The sequence below is a fragment of the Lepisma saccharinum genome, chromosome 23 (genome assembly GCF_977018435.1).
Source record: "Lepisma saccharinum chromosome 23, izLepSacc3.1, whole genome shotgun sequence".
In the NCBI taxonomy this organism is placed as follows: domain Eukaryota; kingdom Metazoa; phylum Arthropoda; class Insecta; order Zygentoma; family Lepismatidae; genus Lepisma; species Lepisma saccharinum.
Genome location: NC_139251.1, coordinates 27,544,304 through 27,568,117, shown reverse-complemented (window position 1 = coordinate 27,568,117; position 23,814 = coordinate 27,544,304). Strand labels below are relative to the sequence as shown.

Below are 23,814 nucleotides of genomic sequence, written 5' to 3'. Positions count from 1 at the left end.
AATGCAGCAAACTGTACCAGCTCAGCCACCAGTGTGTCTTCCAAGTCATCTGGATACGAGGAAACTAGATTCTTTGCTTTGTTCCCGATCTGCTCAATGCTCAATGACATTAGCTCTGAGAGAAATCCGAATGTTTTACAAATACAGTAGAGCGTCGATTATCCGAACGTCGGTCAACCGAACGACCGCTTAACCGAACTGTGTACTCGCTCACTTTCAGATATCTGTAATGAAAAAAGTACGTGACTTAGCTGCTCGTAAGCATGTAGGCTTGCTTAGACAGACCAAAATAAAGGATTTTTTTAAACGTTAATTTTGTGTACTGTGTGTATTGTTCATGCAAAATGCGTATGTAATATGTACATATTTTTTGTTTAATAAACTGTACCACATACTATATATTCCTACTAAAGTTGCCTTTGTACGTTACTTTGTAATACATACTTAAAGAGATGCCTGTTTTTATGAATAAATTTACTGTACAGTACTTCTTTTTGGCAAATAAACATGTACAGTTCGATTATCCGAACAAACCAGTTTTCCAAACACCCATGTCCCCCAATTACTTTGGATAATCGACGCTCTACTGTATCGTCATATGCCTTCATCTGCTTTTCCAGTTCAGCTAACAGACTCGAACATGACCAGATACGTCGTGAGTTTTGAATGTTTCCATTTGGCTGAGATCTGCTACATTTGCAGCTCCTTCATCAGGCATTCGCTTTCGCTTATGGCCTCGATGCTGCTCATCTTTGTATTCGCCGTGTTGAACCTTTTCGGTCACCATCTGCTCATACACGTCAAATCTGTCCCATGCAAACTGAACTGTGTCGACCAGTGATGCCATCTAGCCAGTTGCCATATTCAGGCTGACTAGAATCTTGGAGGCTAATGCTCGTACTGTTGAGACAGCCAAGGATATTGTTCCAGGCAGTCGCCATAACTGCTGTCTCAAGTTCGTTCATCCTGCATGAAAATTCCGCGCTCTGGTTTCTCGTATCTGCCGAAAGCTCATCCAGGACTTCCTGAATGCTCTTCCACCCTTCTTACAGTGCTTTGACAGCATCTGCACATTCACACCATCGTGTTCCAGGCAAATCCTTGAGCGTCAGCCTGCAGCGATTCTTTACTTGCTGCTAGCGATATGTTGAGTGAGACTGGAAAACATATAGTCCATTGACAAAATAAAAAAAAACTGGGTACAGCCAGTGCAGCTTTCAACAGCCTGATGTCCTACTAGGTTTAGTCTGTGGTTGAAGCATGGAATAAAAGCGGCGTATTTACATTTTCGCTTAACCATTGTACCATCCTGACATGTTAGATGCATTGTCATACGACTGGCCTCTGCAGTTAGTAATATCCAAGCCTTTTTCCTTCAGAAAGTTCAGAAGTATGCTAGCCATCTGCTCCATCGTGTGTCTCATCATAGGCATGAATGTCAGGAACCATTTAACTGGACCAAGGGGGAGAGCGTACCGGATAACAATTGTTAGCTGATCGAGGTGTAATACGTCAGGTGTCGAGTCAATGGAGACAGAGAAATACTTTGCCTCCTTGGCTTCGTTCAGGATGCTGTCCTGCACCTTTCGTTCCATGAACTTCACCAGTTCATCGCATATTGTGGATGACAAATAGGAAACGTGACCTTTCCTGTGGTTGGCATAGTTTCTAATATGGCTAGCCAGCAGAGTATCATACTTCGCCATCAGCTCAATGATGCCAAGGTAGTTACCATTATGAGCGGAACCTATGATCTCATTCGCGCCCTTTATAGCAAGACCATGCTCATCTAGGAATATTAGGAATATCAGTGTGTCAATGAGCCGCTTCACAAACTGGCGCCAGCAACACTGCTCTGCCTCGACCTGTTTAGCGGCTAGGTAGTCAACACGACCGGCTTCCCTCTGTCGGGTCACAAAGGACAACATAGCCTCGCGATGACAATTGCTGCTTTCATGCATTTTTATTCTGCATTCACCTGCCCTCCAGTTGTCAAAACCGCCAGAAATGAACTTGGTCGCTTGAACAGCACTGCCGCCGAACATTTTGCATGCAAAGCAGAAAAACTTCCCTGTCGAAGGCGAGTAGCACAACCATTGTCTATAGGATTTTTCACCATTGAGCGGATGCGGACACACGAAGAAAGTCTTTGTGCATCGACGTTGGAACGACTCACCTGGCACTTTCTTCAAACTTCGATTCAGTGTGTTGGCAGTCTTTTGGACCTTTCTTGGCCCAATATTCTCGAGTGTCATCGTTGATTTCACCCCACTGTTCCAAAAGATTGGTGAAATCCTCCAGCGTCAGTGCTAGTGCTTCAGCGATAGCATCTCCTTTCACCTCTGCTCTGTCCTCTGAACTTTCCCGCTCTTCATTCTCTCTTGCTTCAACAGGTCAATGTTGCTTGGCCTGGCCTTCAGGAGCACTCGAACTCGCAATCGCATCCGATCCAGACGATTGAGACGAGGATGTTCGTACTCCGAAGTATGAACTCAATTTTGAAATTTTCGCCAAAAGCTTTTCATGTTCTGCTGCTTGTTTCCTTTTCTTTTTTGCTTTATCCCACCCACTGAGTTGAGACGCCATAGTGAGCATGCACGAAACAGTACGAACAATATCACAATGTGAGGTCGTCAAAATCTAACAATGAAATACTGTCGATTTTTTCTGTGCAACTAACTTTCAAGGTGAAAAATTTACTACATCGCACTTAGCAAACAATAATAAAGTGGCAACAATCACCAAGATATTGCAAAAAATGCAGTTAAATTACTAAGTAAACTGTTTAACGTAAAATTGATAGCATTAACTTGGAATCTTCGGTGAACAATAAACACAACGACGTTATTCTTACGTCACAGTGCAAAGAATAATAGTAACTGTATAATAAGTAACGTTGTGTCTAGGCATCCGAAATTGGGGCTACAAATTTCATTCTAAGATTTATTTTCAGGTTAATATAGCGAAATAAAACTGTTCAGCTTTCGGAAAATTCTCGTCTGTTTTCATCTGGGCCTATTTAAGGAATGTGCCTAATGCTGCAGCATCAATAGCACCCACCTTAATCCGGCCCTGCCTGTGGACACGGCAGTAGGCAAAAGAGAAGGAAAGAATGTAGTATGTAGCAGTGGTACATTTCTTCAACTATGCAAAGTTTCGTTGAAAATAACAATGTAGTGGCAGTGTTTCTAGCCTGCAGAAACAATATCTGAAATTTTGCTTCTTGCATTGGCCCTATGGATGCTGGATGTACCAAACGTGGAGGGAAGCATGACAAAATACCATTATTTGAGGATATGTAACGCCCATCCCCCAATTTGGAAAAAGAAAATGGAATTTATGCAACAAGACCTTTGTTCGTGAGTTGTTGCATGTTAGTATTCTTTTGTTCTCATTACATATAAAAGTGAAATATATCGGAAAAAGTAGTGAATAAAATTTTATATTCCCCGTTTTTTAAATATAAAATTATCCCATAATACTTGGAGGGAAACAAAGTACTTTTTCAAGCACGTTCGAATGAACAAAAAAGACAACTAAAATGCCATGTGTATCTGCCATTTTTCACCTGTGCCATTTATTATTGGAAATAAACTACACTGCAACCTTGATTTCATGTTAAGTAGACCAAGGTGAAAAAACTAAAAATGATGGAAAATGTAAAATATGAGGGTTGCACTGTAGTTTCAAATCATTAAAGTTATTATTATGTGTTGTTATTAGTGAATTAATTTTAATAATTTATAAATTCTACAAATTGCCACATTTTTCATTTATTTAGGCAGCGGAATTGGCTGAACTTAACATGAGCGAACCAAAGTCTGCTCCTCAGATGGCTTCTGCAAAGGTTGATCATCAGATGAGGGGCCCGACAGTGGTGACAGCATCTCCCGCAGTACAGGCTAGCACTTCGGTAATTCACGTGAAGGACGATGGGCGAGTGACCGTCCTGGCTCCAGTTTCTGCTGCAGGGACCGCCACAAGTATCGGGACACAGCAACTGCTGCATATACTGGAGATTCCCACCCCTGAATCATCAGCTTCATCAGGTAGTGTAAGCTTTGATAGAATCAATTTCAAATTTAATCAGTGGCTGCCATTAGTTTTTCAGTAATCTTTGTATCTTCTAGTGTTTGGCTTGTGTTCTGATATTCAGACTTTTATGGTAGATTAGTAAATTTTAGGGATGGGTTGATATGAAATTTTGGCCAATACCAATAAAGTTCCAATATAAAATTTACCGATACCAATAACTGATATTCTACTGATTCAATATAAAATTCAAAATGGTCCTTGAAGAACCTGAATAGATCATTGACCGACCCCCTTAATAAAACACAGTGTCTACCAGTCAAGAAATCAACAGATAGGTCAAGAAAGTCAAGAAATTTTTCTTGTGGTATATTGAATTCACATTGTTGCATACCTGTACTGAGATTTGATAAAAATTGAATACAGTAAAACATTGTTAATCCGGACAGGCAAGAAAAAAAAAGCAGAATGCAAGGTTTTAAATGTGGCTAGAAGTCAACCACTGATGAAATTCTGTTTCCTGCAGATTTCGTACTGTACTGTATAGTGTATTTAGGTCTGTGCCCTTTAAATACACCATAATAAACATGTTTTGTTGCTAAAAACTGAGTTTTAATGCACTTTCTACCGTTCTTTTAGGTTATTTCAGTTAATCCGGACTTTCGTTAAACTGGTCAACTTATCCCCCCATTAGTTCGGATTAATGAGGTTTTACTGTATTTGGAAGTCCAAAATTGCATTGAACTGTGGTTCAGATTTTTTCACTTTGTTTCTTAAGAATTACATGAAGTGAAGTTTTGTAAAAATATTAATGTTATGTGGCCATTCCCCATCCAGTATGAAGTCTGATGCATTCATTGTTACATGCATTCAAGTCTAAATCTCTTGTTATTAAAGTAGAGCTTCAGTTTTGATCTTAACGGCCTTGTGGTAGGGGGTTTTCATTGAATAAAATTATATATTTTCTTAATTTCCAACTGTACCTAAGTAGGGGAGGATTAAATAAATGTTAAGATAAAGGGAAATAAAATGGTCAAGAAAAAGGTTATGAAAAAGTCAAGAATTTTGGTAGACATCACCCTGTGAAAGGTGATTGCGGTGCAATATAACAATATCGGTAAACCAATATGCCTATATCGGACGGTACCGGTAGAGTTCCTATTAATGTGTCACATCCCTAGCAAATTTTTATTAGTCTTCTACTTTGATTGGCAAAATTTTCATGTGAACATCTCTGTGTATTTTTAATAACGTTAAGCGGATTAGCTTACTTGTTAACTTGCATTGTAATCAAAGGGGGACCTAGGTTCATTTGTGGTGGATCTCCCGATTTTATATTCTCAGATATCGCATGCTCCTACATTATTTCTCTTGTAGTTTATGGCTGTTACAAGCATAAAAACACAATTTTTGTTTTAACATTTTGGAAGAATGCACACTCCTTTCATCATACATTATTTTTTTAGTTTGGTTAGTTTAAATAATGGGATAAATTTAACATTGTTTTCATATGGCAACTTAACTGTGAAACAAGCAGTCTGTTTTTAAGCAGTCTGTTTTTTTATTATTTTAAATAATAATTCTACAATGCAAATATGCAAGAAAAATTATGTCCCTGCATTATACATTCAATCTTCATGATCCCTCTGAAAGGAAACATGCTTTAAAATGTTTCCTGGTTTTTACATTTTCCCAAATTTTAAGTTTTCACTCTGCTCCCCTGTAAAACATGAAACTAGAGATCCACTCCATTAGTTTTAATTTTCTACTACACATTGTTATTGGTAAGGTAGGATTCTTCGCATGTGGTTCAATGGGTAATCCATCTGATTGCCGCAGGGAAGACCCACGTTTGATTCCTATATTGGGAGATTTCTAGTGGGAATTTTCCCTTCCCTTCCCTCTGTGGCTTATCCAGCCTCCCATGAATGGGCAAAAGCAGCTGGAATGTGGTGCTGATCACATCACTTCCAGTATGGCCAAGATGTAGAATGTGTGGGGACCTATCTCCATACCCAATGCACAGGGACAGGGCACTGCATGTTACAATGCCAGTAGTACCGGGTTTGAATCCTTCATCAATTTTGATTAATCATCACTCGCCCCTATCTTCGTGATTAGCCTAAAGTGGCAGAAGTGAAGTAATATAAATCAGTGAACAATGCACAGAGGATCACTGGTTAGTTAGTTTTTGTTTTTTAGTTTAGATTTTATTCCAAAATTGGCTTTGTTAACAATAGCAAAATACAATTTCCTGAATTATTAAGAATGCTTCTTTCTTCTCTTTGTAGTTATAACAAGTGTAGCTGATGCATCCCAATCACAAACTATTTCCGTGATGGCATCTGGAGATTTTGAACCCATAACTAATATTAGCATGGGCCTGCCTGCGAGCCAGGCATCATTCAGCAAGTTTACCATACTTCCTGAAACAGCAATTGAAGCAGCCACTTCACAGCCTGTTTCTGTTGGACAAGGTAAGTTCGAAGAATATTGTAGTAGCATTCAAAAACTAGAGTAGAAATCAAAAATATGTTTTTATTTTACAAAGTAATGGGGATATTTTATGGTGACTGTCATTTTACATGGTTGCTTGTTAAAGTATTACTCTACGAACATAATTTTTCTTGTATGTATGCATTGCTTGTATTGTATAATTATTTGTCTTGTAGTCTACGGTTATTACAAGCATAAAATTTTTCATTACAACGAAAAACTTTGTTTTTATGTTGTAAGAAAAAAATATATGCTTGTAATAACTGTAGATTACAAGGGAAATTACGAACATACTACATAATACAACATTGTACATGGGCCATTTCATAAATAATGCGCAGTGTGGCAACACTGTGGAGTGGATGATGCAACCGAAGTAAGACTCGCGTCATTTTACATTGAGGGCATGATGCAGCCAGCCTTGCATTTCAACTTCACATATCGTGACTTGTGAGATGGAGTGGAAATGGAGGCTGCAGGTATCTCAGGTACTATTACAGTTGACGATCAGGGGTCGTGCATTAAAATTGAACCTCTACGTGGCAAAAACCCGACAGAAATCCACAGTGCGTTACTGGAAGTGTGCGGTGAGTCAAGTATACAGGATGATGCAAGACCAGGAAGGCCGAGAACAACAACTGATGAATGATGTGTGCAACTCATGGCAGCAGCTCTAGAAGATCATCATTGTGCCACTTGTGAAGAACTTTCTGACACCACAGGGATCCCACCGACGTCTATATACCACATTTTGATGAATGATTTAGGGAAGAGAAAAATTCGGCACGCTATGTCCCCCACTTCTTGACAGCTGCACAGAAGAAGATACGCCTGGACAATGCAACCGTGCTGAAACAAAGATTCAACGTTGAAGGAGAGGCATTCTTGCATCAGATTGTTGCTATTGATGAAACGTGGATCAGGGACTTTGAACTGGAACTGAAAATGCAGTGAAACGAGTGGAGAGCTCCATCTTCCCCACGGCCCAAAAAAATTCAGCGTGCACAATCAAAATTCAAAATAATGATGATTTTTGCTTATGATCATCAGGGAGAAATTCTCGCAGACAGAGTTCCATGTGGCACAGGTGTTACCGTAATTTCTTGCAAAATCTGCGAAGAAAAATGCACAAAACACACCCTCAGCTACTCGAGGCTGGTCCACTCATTCTTCAAGACAACGCTCGGCCGCATATCTGGCATGTCGTCAATGAAAAAACTATGTGATTAAGGTTGGGATGTGATACTCCATGCTCCGTATAGTCCAGACCTCTTCCTCGAGTTGAAACTGCCTTTGTGTGGACGTTATTTTTCATCTCTGCAAGAGAGCTTTCTACTTCCGTTACCCGAGCTATTCGACAGCTGAACAAAGATGGCATGTTGGCATACAGAAGCTTCCTGAACGTTGGGATGCAGTCATTGCCAAGCAGGAAGACTACATTGAAGGACTGTGAAGAGACATCGCTGTCACGTCAACATACGGGTGAGTAATAAATTAGTGTGCATTATTTATGAAATTACCCATGTATAACTGTACAAAACACATGAATATGCAAAAGGAAAAATGAAGAACTGACTGTTAAGGAAAATGCTAAATGTTGCTCTGAATAAGGGCAACTTCATTTTGATCAGCGGACATGAGAGGCATATTTTTAATAAGTTTTACCTAGCTTAATAACTGACTCAAAAGATTTGTTTATTTGTCCAATGTGAGGAGAATTGGGAAACTTTCAATGGATCTTGCACTTTATTCTAATATTTGTGCGCATTTTGACAGAATGGAATACATATCTTGTACTAAAATGTACCTTACCTTCTTAAGCATGCATTTTTTAAAAATAGTGTATTGCACAGTATTACACAACCATGTCATTGAATCTAATAGTTATAACCAGGTCTGAGTCGATACCACTGATATGTGGATATTGTAACAATTTAAAGTAGTTATAAATTAAAATACAAGTTTTTCACTGGATCATAGATCACAATCACAAAATATACATTTCTTTCCACAGTACTGTTGCAAAATTTTGTAAATTATAATACATGCCCAATTTCCATGATACGTATTTGTAGACCCTGCAAGAAAGACAGGCTTCAGAAAATTATTAGCCAGGTATCAGTGATGCAGTGGAACCTTGATTTTACGTTCCTCAGGGGACCAAGTGAAAAATGTAAAATTGAGGAAAATTTTATGGCATTGTGCTATGTTGGGTGTGAAGTGTGGGAAAATGTAAAATTCAGGAACATAAAATCGGGGTTCCAATGTAAATTCCAAATTATATTTTTTGGATATCATGTTATCTTCATAACCCTAGTTATAACAAGCAGCTCTGCTAAATTAGCAACATCCAATAGAGTTGCGGAGAGAGGAAGAATTTTATATTCTAGATCAGTGGTTCTCAACCTTTATCAATCCGGGACCCACCTTGAAGGATAATACACTTCATGGGACCCATTAGTATGGGCGCTGGCAGAATTACTTGTAGGGGTGTGCACCCAGTTTATAATCATATTTTTGCTAATATAGAGTAGTTTAAGAAGCTCTCTTTATGCTAGTTGAAACAAATTTCACATACTCATTCTAGAAAAGTAAGCATGTAATTTAAAAGACTATTCATGTTAAGGGGCATAAACAATGTGGTTGATAATATAAGACGTAAGCGAGTTACTAAAGATATATCTGCGAAACTTACTTGTAAATGTTCTATTAATTTCAGTGGCCTCTGTCACCATCCACTTCGGAACTCGATGCTTTACTGTTAGGTTGACTGGATGGTGGCAGAGGCCACCAAAATTAATAGAACATTTACAAGTCAGTTTCGCGGATATATCTTTAGTAACTTGCTTACGTCTCATATTAAAAGATTAATTTACCCTTAACATCTAACACATGTTGAAATTGAAAGCAAAAAAATTCTTACCAACCAAACTAATTTGCAATGGTAGAGTGCGAATAACAGAAATGAGCTTAGACTACATACAACACTGGTTGAATTTAAATTGTTAAAACAATGTATCTTAGTAATTTAAATGTAATAGGACCAGAAATGAACCAAGGATAAAGATGGACACGGAAGAGTTGAGGGTAGTGTAGAGCTTTATAGCTCATGTTCAACATTTCCTGTGTGTAGCTACTTTTTAATTATTTTTGAAGGTGAGCTAATAATAGCTTTTTTTTTACCTTCATTAGGTGCAGCAATAAATTATGGACAGAGTATAATAAATGCCAACACTGATGAGATGAACATCACTGTGTGTACACCTGGCACTACTGGTTACAGTACCGTTCCAGTTACATTTACACATCATCCCGGGGCAGAGGTTCAAGTTTCATCTCGGAATATTGTGACTCACAAGGAGTCGATGGCAACAACGTACCAGTTGTATGGGGTCGGTGATGTGATTGACCAGAGTACGGGAAGTTTAATCACCATGAAGGTGAACAGGAAATGAGACGTGGGAGTCTGAGCGAAAAGGTAGGTTGAGTTTCCACCTGTTTTGTTGTATCATTATATGTGTTTCCTTGTAACAGTATTGACTATGGGTGCAGAAAGAAGATTGCCCATGGCTAGGGGCATGCATATTTCATGTTTAACGAAAACAAGAAATGTGAAATAACACATTCTAATGCTAATTTTTAATGTTTCTGAAAGGTGTGAAGGCATTTTCCAACCCTGTTTTGTCACAAAATGATGAGAAATAGACTCTTAAAAATGAAATTTAGAGTACGAAGAATAATACTTCTGTAGTAATAAATATAATTATACCTCACCATAGCCACTTGCCAACGTCACACTTTCTGAACTTTAAATTATCCTGAGAGTTATGCAATTCACAGAAAATTGATGAATTCTGCTGTAAATATCTGAGAAGCAAGAAAGGACCCCTTTATACAGGAATAAACCTAATACTCTGGTAACTACATAAATGTGCTATTAGAAGGGATATGTTTATTTTGTAATAAGTGTGGTTTTTAAATAAAATTTTGGATTATGTTCACAATTTTAAAATCAAAATGTCATTTTATATACACCACTTTCGATCCATTTTTTCACTGCTATAACAGTGCTATACTGCTATATAACTGCTATACCACTTTTCAACCCAAAATTGACTGTTAACCTTTTCAGCCCCAAGGCCATTTTCACAAGTAAGCCTCTCTGTCCCGAGCCGATTTTGAGCAAAATGCAGAGTTTCAATTAAATGAGTGTAGATCGGAGACTAATTGCCCTAGAGAGATGATTGATATACCGTTGTACGCGGAATGAACCAGAGATTCAGACTATATGAAATTTATGCAAATTTGGCATATATGTTGGGGGGGAGGAGGCTAACTCTTGAAATTCCAAAATTTCGGAAAAAAAATTTGGTTCCCCCACCCTCCCCCAAGCAAAAAGTACATGACAGTGTCGACATGCATATGGAAATGATCGCCGACATGTAAGGAACACAAAAATATTTGCATTATTATCATATGACCAATGTAACTTGAGTTGTACCCCCAAAAGGAAAGGTCGGCATGCCACTGATTCAAGCTTCAAAATGCAGCGGTACCTTGAAATGACTTGCTGCTCAGAGACTATTTGCCCTGGAGATATGAAAGATATACCGTTGTATGCAGAATGAATCACAGATTCAGACGATATATAATTTATGCACATTCCGCGTATATATGGAGGGGGAAAGGGGGGAAAATCCCCTGAAAATACTTTTTTTTTAAAAAAAACGACACCTACGCACAACATTCATGGAAGAAAAGCTAGAACGCAGTGAAAAATGAGTGCAGATTCTTGCAGCTGCTTGAAATTCTATATTTAGACAATGCAGGGTAACCTCTGTCGCAACTTGTGGACACTTGTGCTAAAAAACAAAGGTTTCCTTCAGTGCGCTTCCAAATTCCATTCTCACAACGCAGATTCAACAAACAGTCTTCCCCTCCCCCACCCCCTGCTTGCGCCCTCACGGAAAACTTTCATTATGACATCCGATACTGATAAACAAGCTTCCTTCGAATGCAGTTCACAGGCGGGAGTGTAAAGCATTGCTTTAGAACAACAAAGCCGGTCTTCCTTTGGCGGCAAAAGGTTGACCTTGAAAAGAGACGCAAAAGTGAAGTCCCTTTTCTTGCCGTTTCCCCTCCATTTTCATGAAGACAAAAAAAAATGCAAAAATGCAAAAAAACATTTCTGTTAAATACATGTGTTAGGAACAATATAAAAAAAATCGAAATTCTAGCCAAAAATAGAAACGTTATAACGTAAAAACTACGACCTTGACACAGCGTCTCGATCGAGATGCTTTGGACCGTGAGGCTTACTTTTGGGTATCTCAATCAAGATGCTTGGGACTGAAAAGGTTAATGTACCGAAATTTTCCTTCTTTACTTACCAAATATATGGTCCTCTACCAATGGCCAATCCCTCTGTCAGAATGAAATATTTGTCCTAGATACCTCGGTTGCTTCTACTGGAATGATAGTAAGCCATCTTTCAAATGAGGTGAGGGCTAAGTTTATCAGGATGGAATTAAATGTGTCAACTATATCAATGGCAGAAAGTTTGGCATGGTTAGGTTGTACAGTCAGGGATACTTCTGGCTTGTAATGATTCCATTGAAAGCCCATAGGGTTGTTACAACTAGAAGTGACCATGACTGTACTATGAAGGTCACTAGTTGTTTGGCATCTGCGCTATTGTGGAAAACATAGGTTAGCTTGTGGTTGTGTGCTGAGATATTTTTTTTTAGGCAGTTTATAAGGGGGGGGGGGACCATTGGTCCACTTTGTAAACTGACTAATAGAACCTTTGAAACTAGGTCTCGAGGAAAAAGTAACTTGTTTACGGTATTTGTTATACAACAACCATGCATTTTATTTCCCAATCATGGTACAAAATAATATAATACAGTTATTTTTAGTGGTTTTTATTTTTCCTGCTACTTTCCTGGCTGGGTCGCCAAATTATTGAAACCTACAAATTTATCAACATTAAACTATATTCCAATAATAATATTTCTGTATTCATCACTTACCCATTGTACATAACTTTTTACACTGTTTACTACAGGGTGGCCGCGGTGGCTCAGTCGGTAACGCGTCTGACTACCATGCTAAAGGTCCCGGGTTCGATCCCCGGCCGGTTCAAATCCGGGAACTTTTCTAACTATGGAAGCGGCCCCGGCGCCCACCCAGCGTCGAATAACATGGGTACCTGGGGGAAACCCTGGGGAGTAAAGGTGGTCAGGGGCGTGATGTTGATCACATCACCCCCACTCACGACCGGATCAAGAAAGAGTGGGGCGTTACCCCCACACCCCCTATACGTCTTCATGGCGTGGTGCTATGCACAGGGGAGCACTTTACCTTACTACAGGGTCTTTCTTTCCCCTTTGTTCGCCTGACGGCGGCACGCTTGGCGGCTACCCGGACGCCAACTCCTGTCAAATTGCATGCGATATTTCCTCTGGAAGCTGCTAGCTTTGAAATGACTTCAAGTTCTCAGAATTATAGTTACAATTACATTCAAAATAAGCATGTTAATTGTCGCGGGGGATGTTGGAAATGTTGTCCTCGTGCATTCACTCGTTTTTGGCACAGTTTTTGGAAATTTCTGGGCTGTTCCCAGAGATTTGTTTTAAATTTTATGCAATAATAGGCTAACGATTTGCCATAAAATGCCTTTTCTTGTTCCTTGCCAAGATAATGTAGGCGTTCGTGTTTAAAAACAGTGTCGTGACATTTCTGATTGGTATTCATTGAGTGATTGATTGAGTTGGTGTTTTAAGTCCACTTTATGCACAGTAAGGCTAATCGGGACTGGACCTACAGTTTAAAGTTGAATCCAAACCACTGTGCCTTCACCGGGTATGGAACCCCTTGATCACAAGGTGACGATGTTAGCACTACACCATCGGGGAGGCACAAAAGTTGTAAAGGAGAGAATGCATTGGCATCCCCTGAAATTATTTGCACCTTATTAAATCAATATTGATTACAGCCTGCAAAAAAATTGGATCCAAAAATGTTCTTGCTCGTTTCACTTCGCTCGTAATATATCATTGTTCTCCTGTAATGCATTGTAAATTACCAGAACCACTATGAGCCTAAGTGAGTGGTATTCATATTTCATAGGTATAATGTTCTCTTGTGACCGTCTTAATCACAAGTGCTTCTTTCGAAGATAACAGCTTTTTCAGTGCCTAATCCATGAAAATGATGAAAAATGTTCAGCACGTTTAGTTTGATTTGATTTCATTTATTTTACTTTGCTTTTTATGCCACTTTTGGATAATTTGCGAAGATGGAGATGAGTGATATGATGAAATTTATGAATGAACACTCAAACATCCATGCCCAGGCCAGGAATCGAACCTGGGACCCCTGGCATCGTAGGGCAATGTGCAGAGCGATTAGTACCTGTTTTGTATTTTGTTCTTACTTGCCTGCTTTTTGCGAGTTTTTAGTGCCTATCAATCCTCATCCTGTTTATAAACCCTTATTTAACCTCCTTTAGATTTGTAATAGTGATGACCGTGGATAGTGTAATACATTTGGAAACCGTAATTAAACTTGCGAGAATTCTATCAGTCTATAATGATGAAAACTTTTCTTGATCGCAGAGATTTTATTTCTGCCCTTTGGGTGTCGTCCAGATGGCTACTCTCATCAAATCGTGTGTGATATATCTGCTATGAAAACCGTTCAAAATGACTCAAGTTCTCAGAATTACAGTTACAAATACAATCAAAATAAGCACTTACCTTGTCACGGGGGATGTTGGAAATGTTGTCCTCGATCATCCACAGGTTTTTGGCATGTTTTTCGGAAATATCCATGTACTCGCAACAGTTCAGCTTCTGAAATTGCTACAGTTTCTCTCCTGATTTTCTTCAATTCTTCTAATGTGTGAAGGTTTGTTGCATAGACTTTATTTTACAATTTCCCCCATAGATAAACACTTTACTAACGCTAACCGATAAGTCGGGGTGACAAAAGGGGAATGGGAGAAGAAACCACGTTAGTTTAGAGATTGAGATGTCGGGGGTTCGAGTCATGAGATGAGCGCGAAACACTTACGCCCATGTAGTAGAGGTCTGCAAATGTGATCCATTGCCTGCCCCCGACCCACCCGGCCTAATGGTAAGAAATACCCGCCCAGTCTGCCCTGCGCAGCTGTTGTCGGGAACCAACCCGACTCACCCATCTGAAGAGTAACCTTTCTGGTATCCATCAGTACCCAGCATGGTTCAACAGCGGGTGAGCAACCGATGACCGTCGCTGTCTACTGCACTGCGAGCATGGGCGTAGGAAGCAGGGGCAGACAAGGAATACAGGATCACTTATGATACACATTGCGAATATGTTACAGGCAAATATTGTTAAAACTGATAATACATTATTCGAATTATCAATGTCACTGGATGAAAAGGCTGCTCAGGAGAAATCTCGAAAATGTTAAATGTGAACGAATGTCGAGTGACTTCTCGTTTGATAGATTTATTAATTTCAAACAGCAGGGAACATAGTCCAGTACTTTTAGCCAGGCACGTTTCCAGAGGGGGGGGGGGTTTAGGGGCTCACAAAAGGTAAAAAAACACTTTTCAAGCAATTGATAACTCTGCCATCTGGTGGGAGAAAGTGGTACTTCTCCCACAGACAAGGAAAAGTCTCAGAGGACTCCAGCTGGCCAATGAGAAGCCTTCAAGGCTGTGACGTCACAGAGGAGACTTTCAGATGGCCTATTGTGTTCTGAGCTTGCCATTCAAGTTCACTTGTATTCCAGACCCACCTGAGAGCAGATCACCTGTGAAGTTGCTGGCAAAATCCAGTGTGTTAATGGCCACCTGTGCCAGCAACAAAGGATGCATAAGGGAAACAGGGATCTAAGGTCCAGTTATAATAAACATGGACCTAAGTGTGTGTGACCAAGTGGGATATTGTGTCCAAAACAGCATTTCAGCAATATAGCGAGTTTTTGTGTCCCTCATCCAAAGTGGAAATCCAGACCACATGGTCGGCAGAACTGACGCCATAGCAGCATCCATAGGATATCAGCCATCCATGCAAGAAAAGCCCGGAAAATTCATCCATCACTCCCCCAAAGCCTTTGTTACACCAAGGAAGTATTGAATTCCTACTTTTTAGTGTTGTGTACCCCAAAATTGCCCATGTGTCGGGATGTGGCTATCAGAGGTGAAATAGTGTGTGTGGCCCCCAGGTATGAAAGGTATAATATGAAAACGGCTGGTATGTAAGTACAGAATCTTTTATATATATTTTTTGTGTGTTATGTACAGTGAAATGCTCATGTTTGGTGGTAGCTATGTCACAAGCGGTGTTTTTTATGAATAAATATGTCGTTCAAAGGTGTCTGACCTTTTATCATTGAAGTGAATCGCAAGCCTACCAAAGCCTCCCATGGTTACTGATTATTAAATTTAGGCTAAAGTTCGTCTGTTGCTTAACAGGTATCTCAATGGATATCTGTTATTATACAGAACACCACGTGTGGAATACGGTCTGCATGTGGCCGCGTAAAGCGTGGCTCTCTCGTTTTTTATATATTATATATTCAAAGTCAAACTTAAACAACATCCCCCTTATACCAGGATTTTTTTTATTTTCACTAGATTAGGGTTACCAGATTGCTATAAGGAAAATGTAGGACATGATGCCCCAAAATGTAGGACACAAAACATTCACAATAAATAATACATATTTCTATAGAACACGTTAGAGAGTAATTTAAAATTGAAAGTTTTTAGTTTAAAAAAGAAAAGATTTGTTAATGAATTCTGTAATGCAAAATTTTCAAACTTGTAATCATACTAAACAATGAACCTCTTACTAGATGTTTTAACTGGTAATTCTCAGATGAGCCAATTTTTCTCAAAATTTCAGGCTTTAGTCAAAATGTGTATGAGAGACTTGACAGTCAAACTCTTAAATTATATGGACCGGTACCAAACTTTTTACAGACTTTATGAAAAAAAAATATTTCTCTCGTGAGTCCTCAAAATTTGCATTATGACCTGTAATCACAAAAAAATATTCAGGAATGACTGTAATTTGAATGATTGCAGAAGTTTCATCTTGGGTAGTTTTTGGTTCAATAACAGGGTTTCTACCGAAATAACAAATCCAAAACTTTTGACTTTTTCAGGGCTTTTCGTGACCTTTTTTTTTTTCCAGTTTTTCTTAACTTCTATTTATTCGACCCCTACTTACGTAAAGTTGGAAATTAGCAACTAAGAAAATAAATATTTATTTAATTAAAAAATCCTACCAAAAGTACAGTTAAGATGAAAACTGAAGTTGTATTTAACCGAGAATTAGACCTGCTTTATCTATTAATGCTTTCGAACTGCACTTTCCAGACTAGCACGACTCTGGCATCTGGACCCACACAGTCTGTATAATCTTATGTGGGGCTTGTGTTGTTGTTCCTATTTGTTTCTTTCTTCATCCATCTTATCTTACCACCATTCATCCTCATCTTCGAGATTAGCCAAAGGGGCAGAAAAGTTAAGTAAAATAAACTAAATCAACTAACCAGTCATTGTGATAGCAAAAATTCTTGACCACAAGTGTAATTTATTGACATTTTATTGACTTTCTTGACTGGTAGACACCCTGAATATAACTGTTCTCTATACCCCTGCTTTACAATCAAAATACGAGGCCCATCCAGAAAGTAAGTTTCCCTGAGACCATCTACAGAAAGAAACAAAATTGCAATGGCAATTTTTATTGGAACAGATGCAGTAATTGTTCAGCTATTTTTCAACATACTCCCCACCGGAATTGAGACATTTGTTGTACCGTGGGATCAACTATTGTAACCCTGTGTCGTAGAAGTCTGCCGCCTGGGATCGGAACCAGTGTGACAGCCGTCTTCACCTCCTCGTCATTTTGCCGACCTTCTTCAAATTGCCTGCACCAGCGACGCACCACCTGCTTGCTCATAATGTCTGTCCCATAAACCTGACACAGCTGGCGATTGATTTCGATCGTTGCTTTGTGCGTTCAAAAACTTTTATCATCGACCGAACCTCACAGTCGGCGGGAGCTGGAAGAAGAGCCGCCATCTTCAACCGCTTCTATGGTCCTACTGTGAATTGTCGGCGAGTGCTGCCTGTTGCATACGATTGCTACGTCAAGCTACTCTCACGCATGTGCACTAACCTCTCGCAACGCATGGCCTGCTATCTGTTGACCATTCGGGAAACTTACTTTCTGGATGCGCCTCGTAATGAATAAGAATTGGAAACATCTTGTTCCATCCCAAGGCCAGAAATTACCCTCAGGCATTGAACAGTGAGATCATGAATATGTGGCCTCATAACTTTCCTCATTAACTGCTTCCATTTTTGTTCTAGCAGGACAAACTTTTCTTGTTGGACAATGTCTGATTCAAAATAAATTTCACTATTGAGTTTGGGAGCGCAGTCCATTGACTTGTAACTTGCAGGATTTCTCTTTGTTCAACTGATACACGTATTTTCCTAATTAATATTATGTGACACTCAAAATGTAGGACATTTATGATATTTTTCAAATTCCTCCTGGACGCCAGACATAAGGCTAAAATGTAGGACATGTACGGGAAAAACCGGACATCTGGTAACCTTACACTAGATCAAATTAGGTTTTTGGCTTTTTGAATAATGTGACGCTGATTTAAGGAGACAGACAATTATCGAGGCAAGACGGAGAATGTTCTATAACCCTGTTGTTGATAATATTGCACATCACTTTTCTTTCGCTTTCGGTGTTGTCGCAGTGCACTTGAGCACTATGTAGAGACTTGTAAGCATTTGGAAGCTACATAACAAAGGTAGCGCCACACATAGGGCAATTCGTTGTAATTTCTAATCTCTGGAAGGCGGGAGAGGGTACGTTCTTGAATGAGGGGAGGAGTCAACTACTGGCAATATTAACGAATCGTTTTAACTGCGGAACGTTGTAGAATATAATGAGGATATAAATACGCGGATTCAATTTTTCAGTTCATCTCTACAAAGAATCATTTAATGAGATTTCAGAGGTAAGTGTGACAATTCATATAGTTCGGTTTGAGGGCCGAAAAGATTAAGGGGGGGGTCTCTCTCTCTCTCTCTCTCTCTCTCTCTCTCTCTCTCTCTCACTCACTCACTCACTCACTCACTCACTCACTCACTCACTCACTCACTCACTCAAATATATAGATCAACTGAAAATCAAAGTTTTGAGTTATGATTTAGTTTTGCCAGATTTCGTATATGCAGTCTGAAAATTTCATGGTATAAAAAAAAAATACTTTTCTTTAAGCCTACTGCGTTCAAAATACATTCAAACACTTAATTACCATAAAGAGACAGCCGAAAATTTTATGAATGTCGAGAGGAGAAAGCAATAAGATGTTGCATATGTATATCAAATCGTAAGGTGTTGCCTGTATAGTGAACAAGCATGGGTTACGCATACTATTTTTGGTGGTCAGTCCTGATTTTGCCATTCTTTCCTCTCTCTGACGTTCTTCTTTTTTCTTCTTTTTTTTAAACAAAAGGAATACTGGGTCAAATGGGGCTACGATCTTACCAACCCTCCCTTGGGCACATCACTGGAGATAAGTGAATAAGTATTTGATCATACTGGGAGACGAAACATTAGATGTGTTGGGAACGGAAGGGTTTTCATTGTGCATTAATTGTTTCGTGATCCGGCTGTATTCGAGAAGACCTCCTTTGTTTCGTGTTGCTATATGACAAGACAGCGGAAGCTGTGACAGGCATTTTTTAACACTTGTGAGTGCTAATGCCTGAATCTGAACAATTTGGTGGGTTTCGGCTTTTATAAGAGCTGCAAACATGGGACGACAAGACACGTTAGTGGTGTACAGGCTCGAATCAGAGATACATATTCGAGAGATGTCTGCATCCAGTTCACAGCCCACAATTTGAATCTTGCGTTGTCGAGTGGACTGTCAATCCCGTGCATGTGTAACAGCTTCGTAAAAACACTGAGAGACACCATAGATGTTTTTATGCCTGATGAGAAGAAATGTACAAACACATATACTGAAATGGTTCCGGCACACAATGTTAATGCATGGAAACAGAGGAGTGGAGTGGTAGTAACAAATGTTCCGATTTCACGTTCTGATTAAAATGACAGCCTTACAGTGGCGACAAGGGATAGTTGCTCCCCATTTTTTTTGCCTCAACATTATGGCCTCTTAATATTAAGCCTTGTCTACCAAGAGAAAGTAAACGTGGTGTAAAGCACAGGGAAGCACACTGCTACATCAATTGCAAAAAATGTGTAAACTCAGTGGGGCGTGGTAGAGTCTTGGCTAGTTTACTTAATATTTTATATTTTTGATCCTAGCTACAGAAAATGAGGACATGAAGATGCGTGTGGATGCAGCTTGAAATAAATGATACGATTAGCCTTAATTATCTGATACAGCATTTAATACACAAAAATAAACCCACACCTATCGCCTCTCTCCTTCGGAGCTACATATCCAATTAAATTCACGTAAAAAAAAAAATCATCACTAGGCTGCTGAATCCTACGCACATGCTGGTTGATGATTTCGCAGTGAACCTTTTCTAGCCATGTTTATTAGAGTTAAGGTGTCGCACAAGGAAACACATCTTTGCAGATAAATTTCTTCTTTACTTTCGATGATAATCTGTGCATTTCTTATGGCTACTTACCCACAACAACACTTCAAACTTTCAAGTGTATGACTAACACTTGATTACAAGAGTTCTGTCAGATCCAAGAGTCTATTCAGTCCACGGGCCATTCGGTTGAAGTTGCGTAAAGGAAGCAGTGGCAAGGGTGAATACAATTGAAAGATGTGACCATGGGGTAATTGATCCACGTTTAATATTCTTCGGAGGGCGGTGCAAGGAAAGTTTACTTTCTCTTGGTAGACAAGGCTTAATATTAAGAGGCCATAATGTTGAGGCAAAAAAATGGGGAGCAACTATCCCTTGTCGCCACTGTAAGGCTGTCATTTTAATCAGAACGTGAAATCGGAACATTTGTTACTACCACTCCACTCCTCTGTTTCCATGCATTAACATTGTGTGCCGGAACCATTTCAGTATATGTGTTTGTACATTTCTTCTCATCAGGCATAAAAACATCTATGGTGTGTCTCAGTGTTTTTACGAAGCTGTTACACATGCACGGGATTGACAGTCCACTCGACAACGCAAGATTCAAATTGTGGGCTGTGAACTGGATGCAGACATCTCTCGAATATGTATCTCTGATTCGAGCCTGTACACCACTAACGTGTCTTGTCCTCCAATGTTTGCAGCTCTTATAAAAGCCGAAACCCACCAAATTGTTCAGATTCAGGCATTAGCACTCACAAGTGTTAAAAAATGCCTGTCACAGCTTCCGCTGTCTTGTCATATAGCAGCACGAAACAAAGGAAGTCTTCTCGAATACAGCCGGATCACGAAACAATTAATGCACAATGAAAACCCTTCCGTTCCCAACACATCTAATGTTTCGTCTCCCAGTATGATCAAATACTTATTCACTTATCTCCAGTGATGTGCCCAAGGGAGGGTTGGTAAGATCGTAGCCCCATTTGACCCAGTATTCCTTTTGTTTAAAAAAAAGAAGAAAAAAGAAGAACGTCAGAGAGAGGAAAAAATGGCAAAATCAGGACTGACCACCAAAAATAGTATGCGTAACCCATGCTTGTTCACTATACAGGCAACACCTTACGATTTGATATACATATGCAACATCTTATTGCTTTCTCTTCTCTATATATTTGAGTGAGTGAGTGAGAGAGAGAGAGAAAGAGAGAGACCGACCTACCTACCTACCGACCGACCGACCGACCGACCGACCGACCTACCTACCTACCTACCTACCTACCTACCTACCTGCCTCCCTCCCTCCCTCCCTCCCTACCTGCCTGTTTATTTTTTGTTAACATTGTTAAGAATTGGCAATCAAGGTCTCAGACCTTGAAATGATTAAACTAAAAACATACATAACCCATGCCACAACAGACTACTTAGCGTTCAGACCTACCTACTGACTGCCGGATGCACTCCCACCTGATCCTACTCTTATGGGGTGATGTGTGGTCAGCACGACGAACCCCCAGTCATCGTTGTAGGTTTTCATGGTGTGGTTAGCACAGCATGCTGCAATGTCAGGGGTCCTGGGTTCGAATCCTGGTTCAGACGTGGATGTTTGTGTTTGTCCCAATGATAATACAGAGAGCCGGCCCCTGTGGCGGAATGGTAAGCACATCGCACTATGACAGCAAGGGTCCCAGGTTCGAATCCTGGCCTGGATGTTGGCGAGTGTTCATTCATCAATTTCATCATATCATCATCACTCATCCCCATCTTCGCAAAAGAGCCAAATTTGGCCAAAGACAAAACATAAATTGCAAACAATTTTCTTTTGACGAATTCTTTGCACACATTTTTTGAATAAAATTCGTTTTTGCAATGTTCTCAACGGAAACAAAACTGTTATTACATAAAGGGAACAAAACGAATCTGAAACTACCAAATGTTTATAAATATTCGAAGTTGGCAATTTTTTTACAAAATTTTTCAAACAAAAAATTCTTTTTCAACAGGGAATCCAAATATGTAAAACGAATGGGGGTGTTCCATTTGAAATTTCAAATTTACCCCCACCCCCCTTAAGGGGTGGGTGGCGGCGACGAAGTTTTTGCGGCATTGACTTACCCCCTCAATAGTATCAAAATTTTATTCTGTGCAATTTTTCAATTGGATGCATTCTGCATGCAATATTCCATACTATCATTATAAATGGACCACCCGGTATATATATATATATATACAGGGTGTTAATTTTAACTTGACATCAAAATAGCGGGAGTGATATGCATGTGAGGAAAATTTGGACCAAACAAACCATGATCCTTGTCCGGGGGGAAAGTTAATGGCGTACAAATGAGCCGCCACACATAGCCTCCCCTGGGGGGCATGTTGTGTTTTTAAAATAGGAACCCCCGAATTTTGTTTCATTTTGGGATTCGCGGAGTCAAAATAAATAATAATTATGCTTGACATGGGTGCAACAACATGCGAAATAAAAAAGATATGGCCATGGGAATGTTTGGAAACACGTAAATACGAAGAATGGCGTGTGCAGAGGAAAATTTCATTGCTGTCGATGGTGTCATTGAAGAGTGGAAGAAGTACCAAAAGAAGAGTGCGGAGGGGATAGGGGGAGGGGGCAGCATGCAACGAACAAAGTGGAAATACATCTGCTGGATTAATGCAGATGCCAAGGGTATGAGGGAAACAAAGTAACGAACTGTGCCTGTGCCAGAAAAGTTAAGGTGTAGGGGATGTAAATCGTGTTTCCAGAACCCACGCGAAGAGTATGTTATCGCCACCGACGTTGTCGGATCAGCTGTGTTATCAGACGCCAGCCATACATAAGGTACAAACTAGGCCATTTGACCTTGCGCTGAAGTCAGCTCTCTGTGCCCGTGTTTGCTTGGGGAAATAGGTGGTTATTGGGTGTGAGTGCTTCAGAAGGTTAGTTGACGTGCCCGTGTTCGAAGCGAGTGCAGGGTAAAAGTGCAGGTATACTTAGGACGATGGAGCGTGTATCTGTGGAAGACAGAATTGAAATGATATTCATGTATGGTGAATGTCGACGGAATGTGGACAATGCTGTCACCGAATATGCCAGACGCTATCCGAACAGAGTGCGCTCGCGGTCGACTTTCGCCAGTGTTGTCAAGCAATTTGCAACAGTAGGAAGCATGTGTCCGCAACAAAGATGGCGTCGAAGAACTGTCACTGGGGAAAATAATGAAATTGATGTATTAGCTGCAGTGGCGTATGATCCCCATTCCAGCACGCATAACATAGCTCGCCAGAGTGGGATGTCCCATGTCAGTGTTTGGAACATACTCAAGAGGCACAAGTTTCACCCGTACCATGTGTCCCTGCACCAGGAACTTCATGGTGATGATTTCCGTGCACGGATGGTGTTTTGTGAATGGGCACGTGGACAAATACATCGAAATCTGGCATTCTTTCGGGACGTTCTGTTCTCCAACGAAGCAACATTCACAAACCATGGCCAGGTTAACTGGCACAACATGCACTACTGGAGTGCCGAAAACCCACACTGGTTGCATGAAGTTGAACATCAACGCCCGTGGTCAGTGAACGTATGGTGTGGCATCATGGGTGACAAATTCATTGGTCCGTTTTTATTGACGGTACATTGAATTTGCGAAAGTATCGCAATTTCTTGCAGGACGAA

General features: G+C 40.0%; 1 protein-coding gene across 1 annotated transcript in view; it reads left to right on the top strand.

Annotated features, from left to right (window-relative positions):
• The window catches only part of LOC146005411 (uncharacterized), a 106,670-nt gene that overhangs the window by 42,756 nt on the left and 40,100 nt on the right, over positions 1-23,814 (top strand). The window contains exons 12-14 of the mRNA XM_083144650.1: positions 3,782-4,049; positions 6,324-6,509; positions 9,721-10,006. Of these exons, the coding sequence (XP_083000776.1) occupies positions 3,782-4,049; positions 6,324-6,509; positions 9,721-9,983 (717 nt within the window). The 3' untranslated portion in view covers positions 9,984-10,006. The remainder of the gene's footprint in view (positions 1-3,781; positions 4,050-6,323; positions 6,510-9,720; positions 10,007-23,814) is intronic.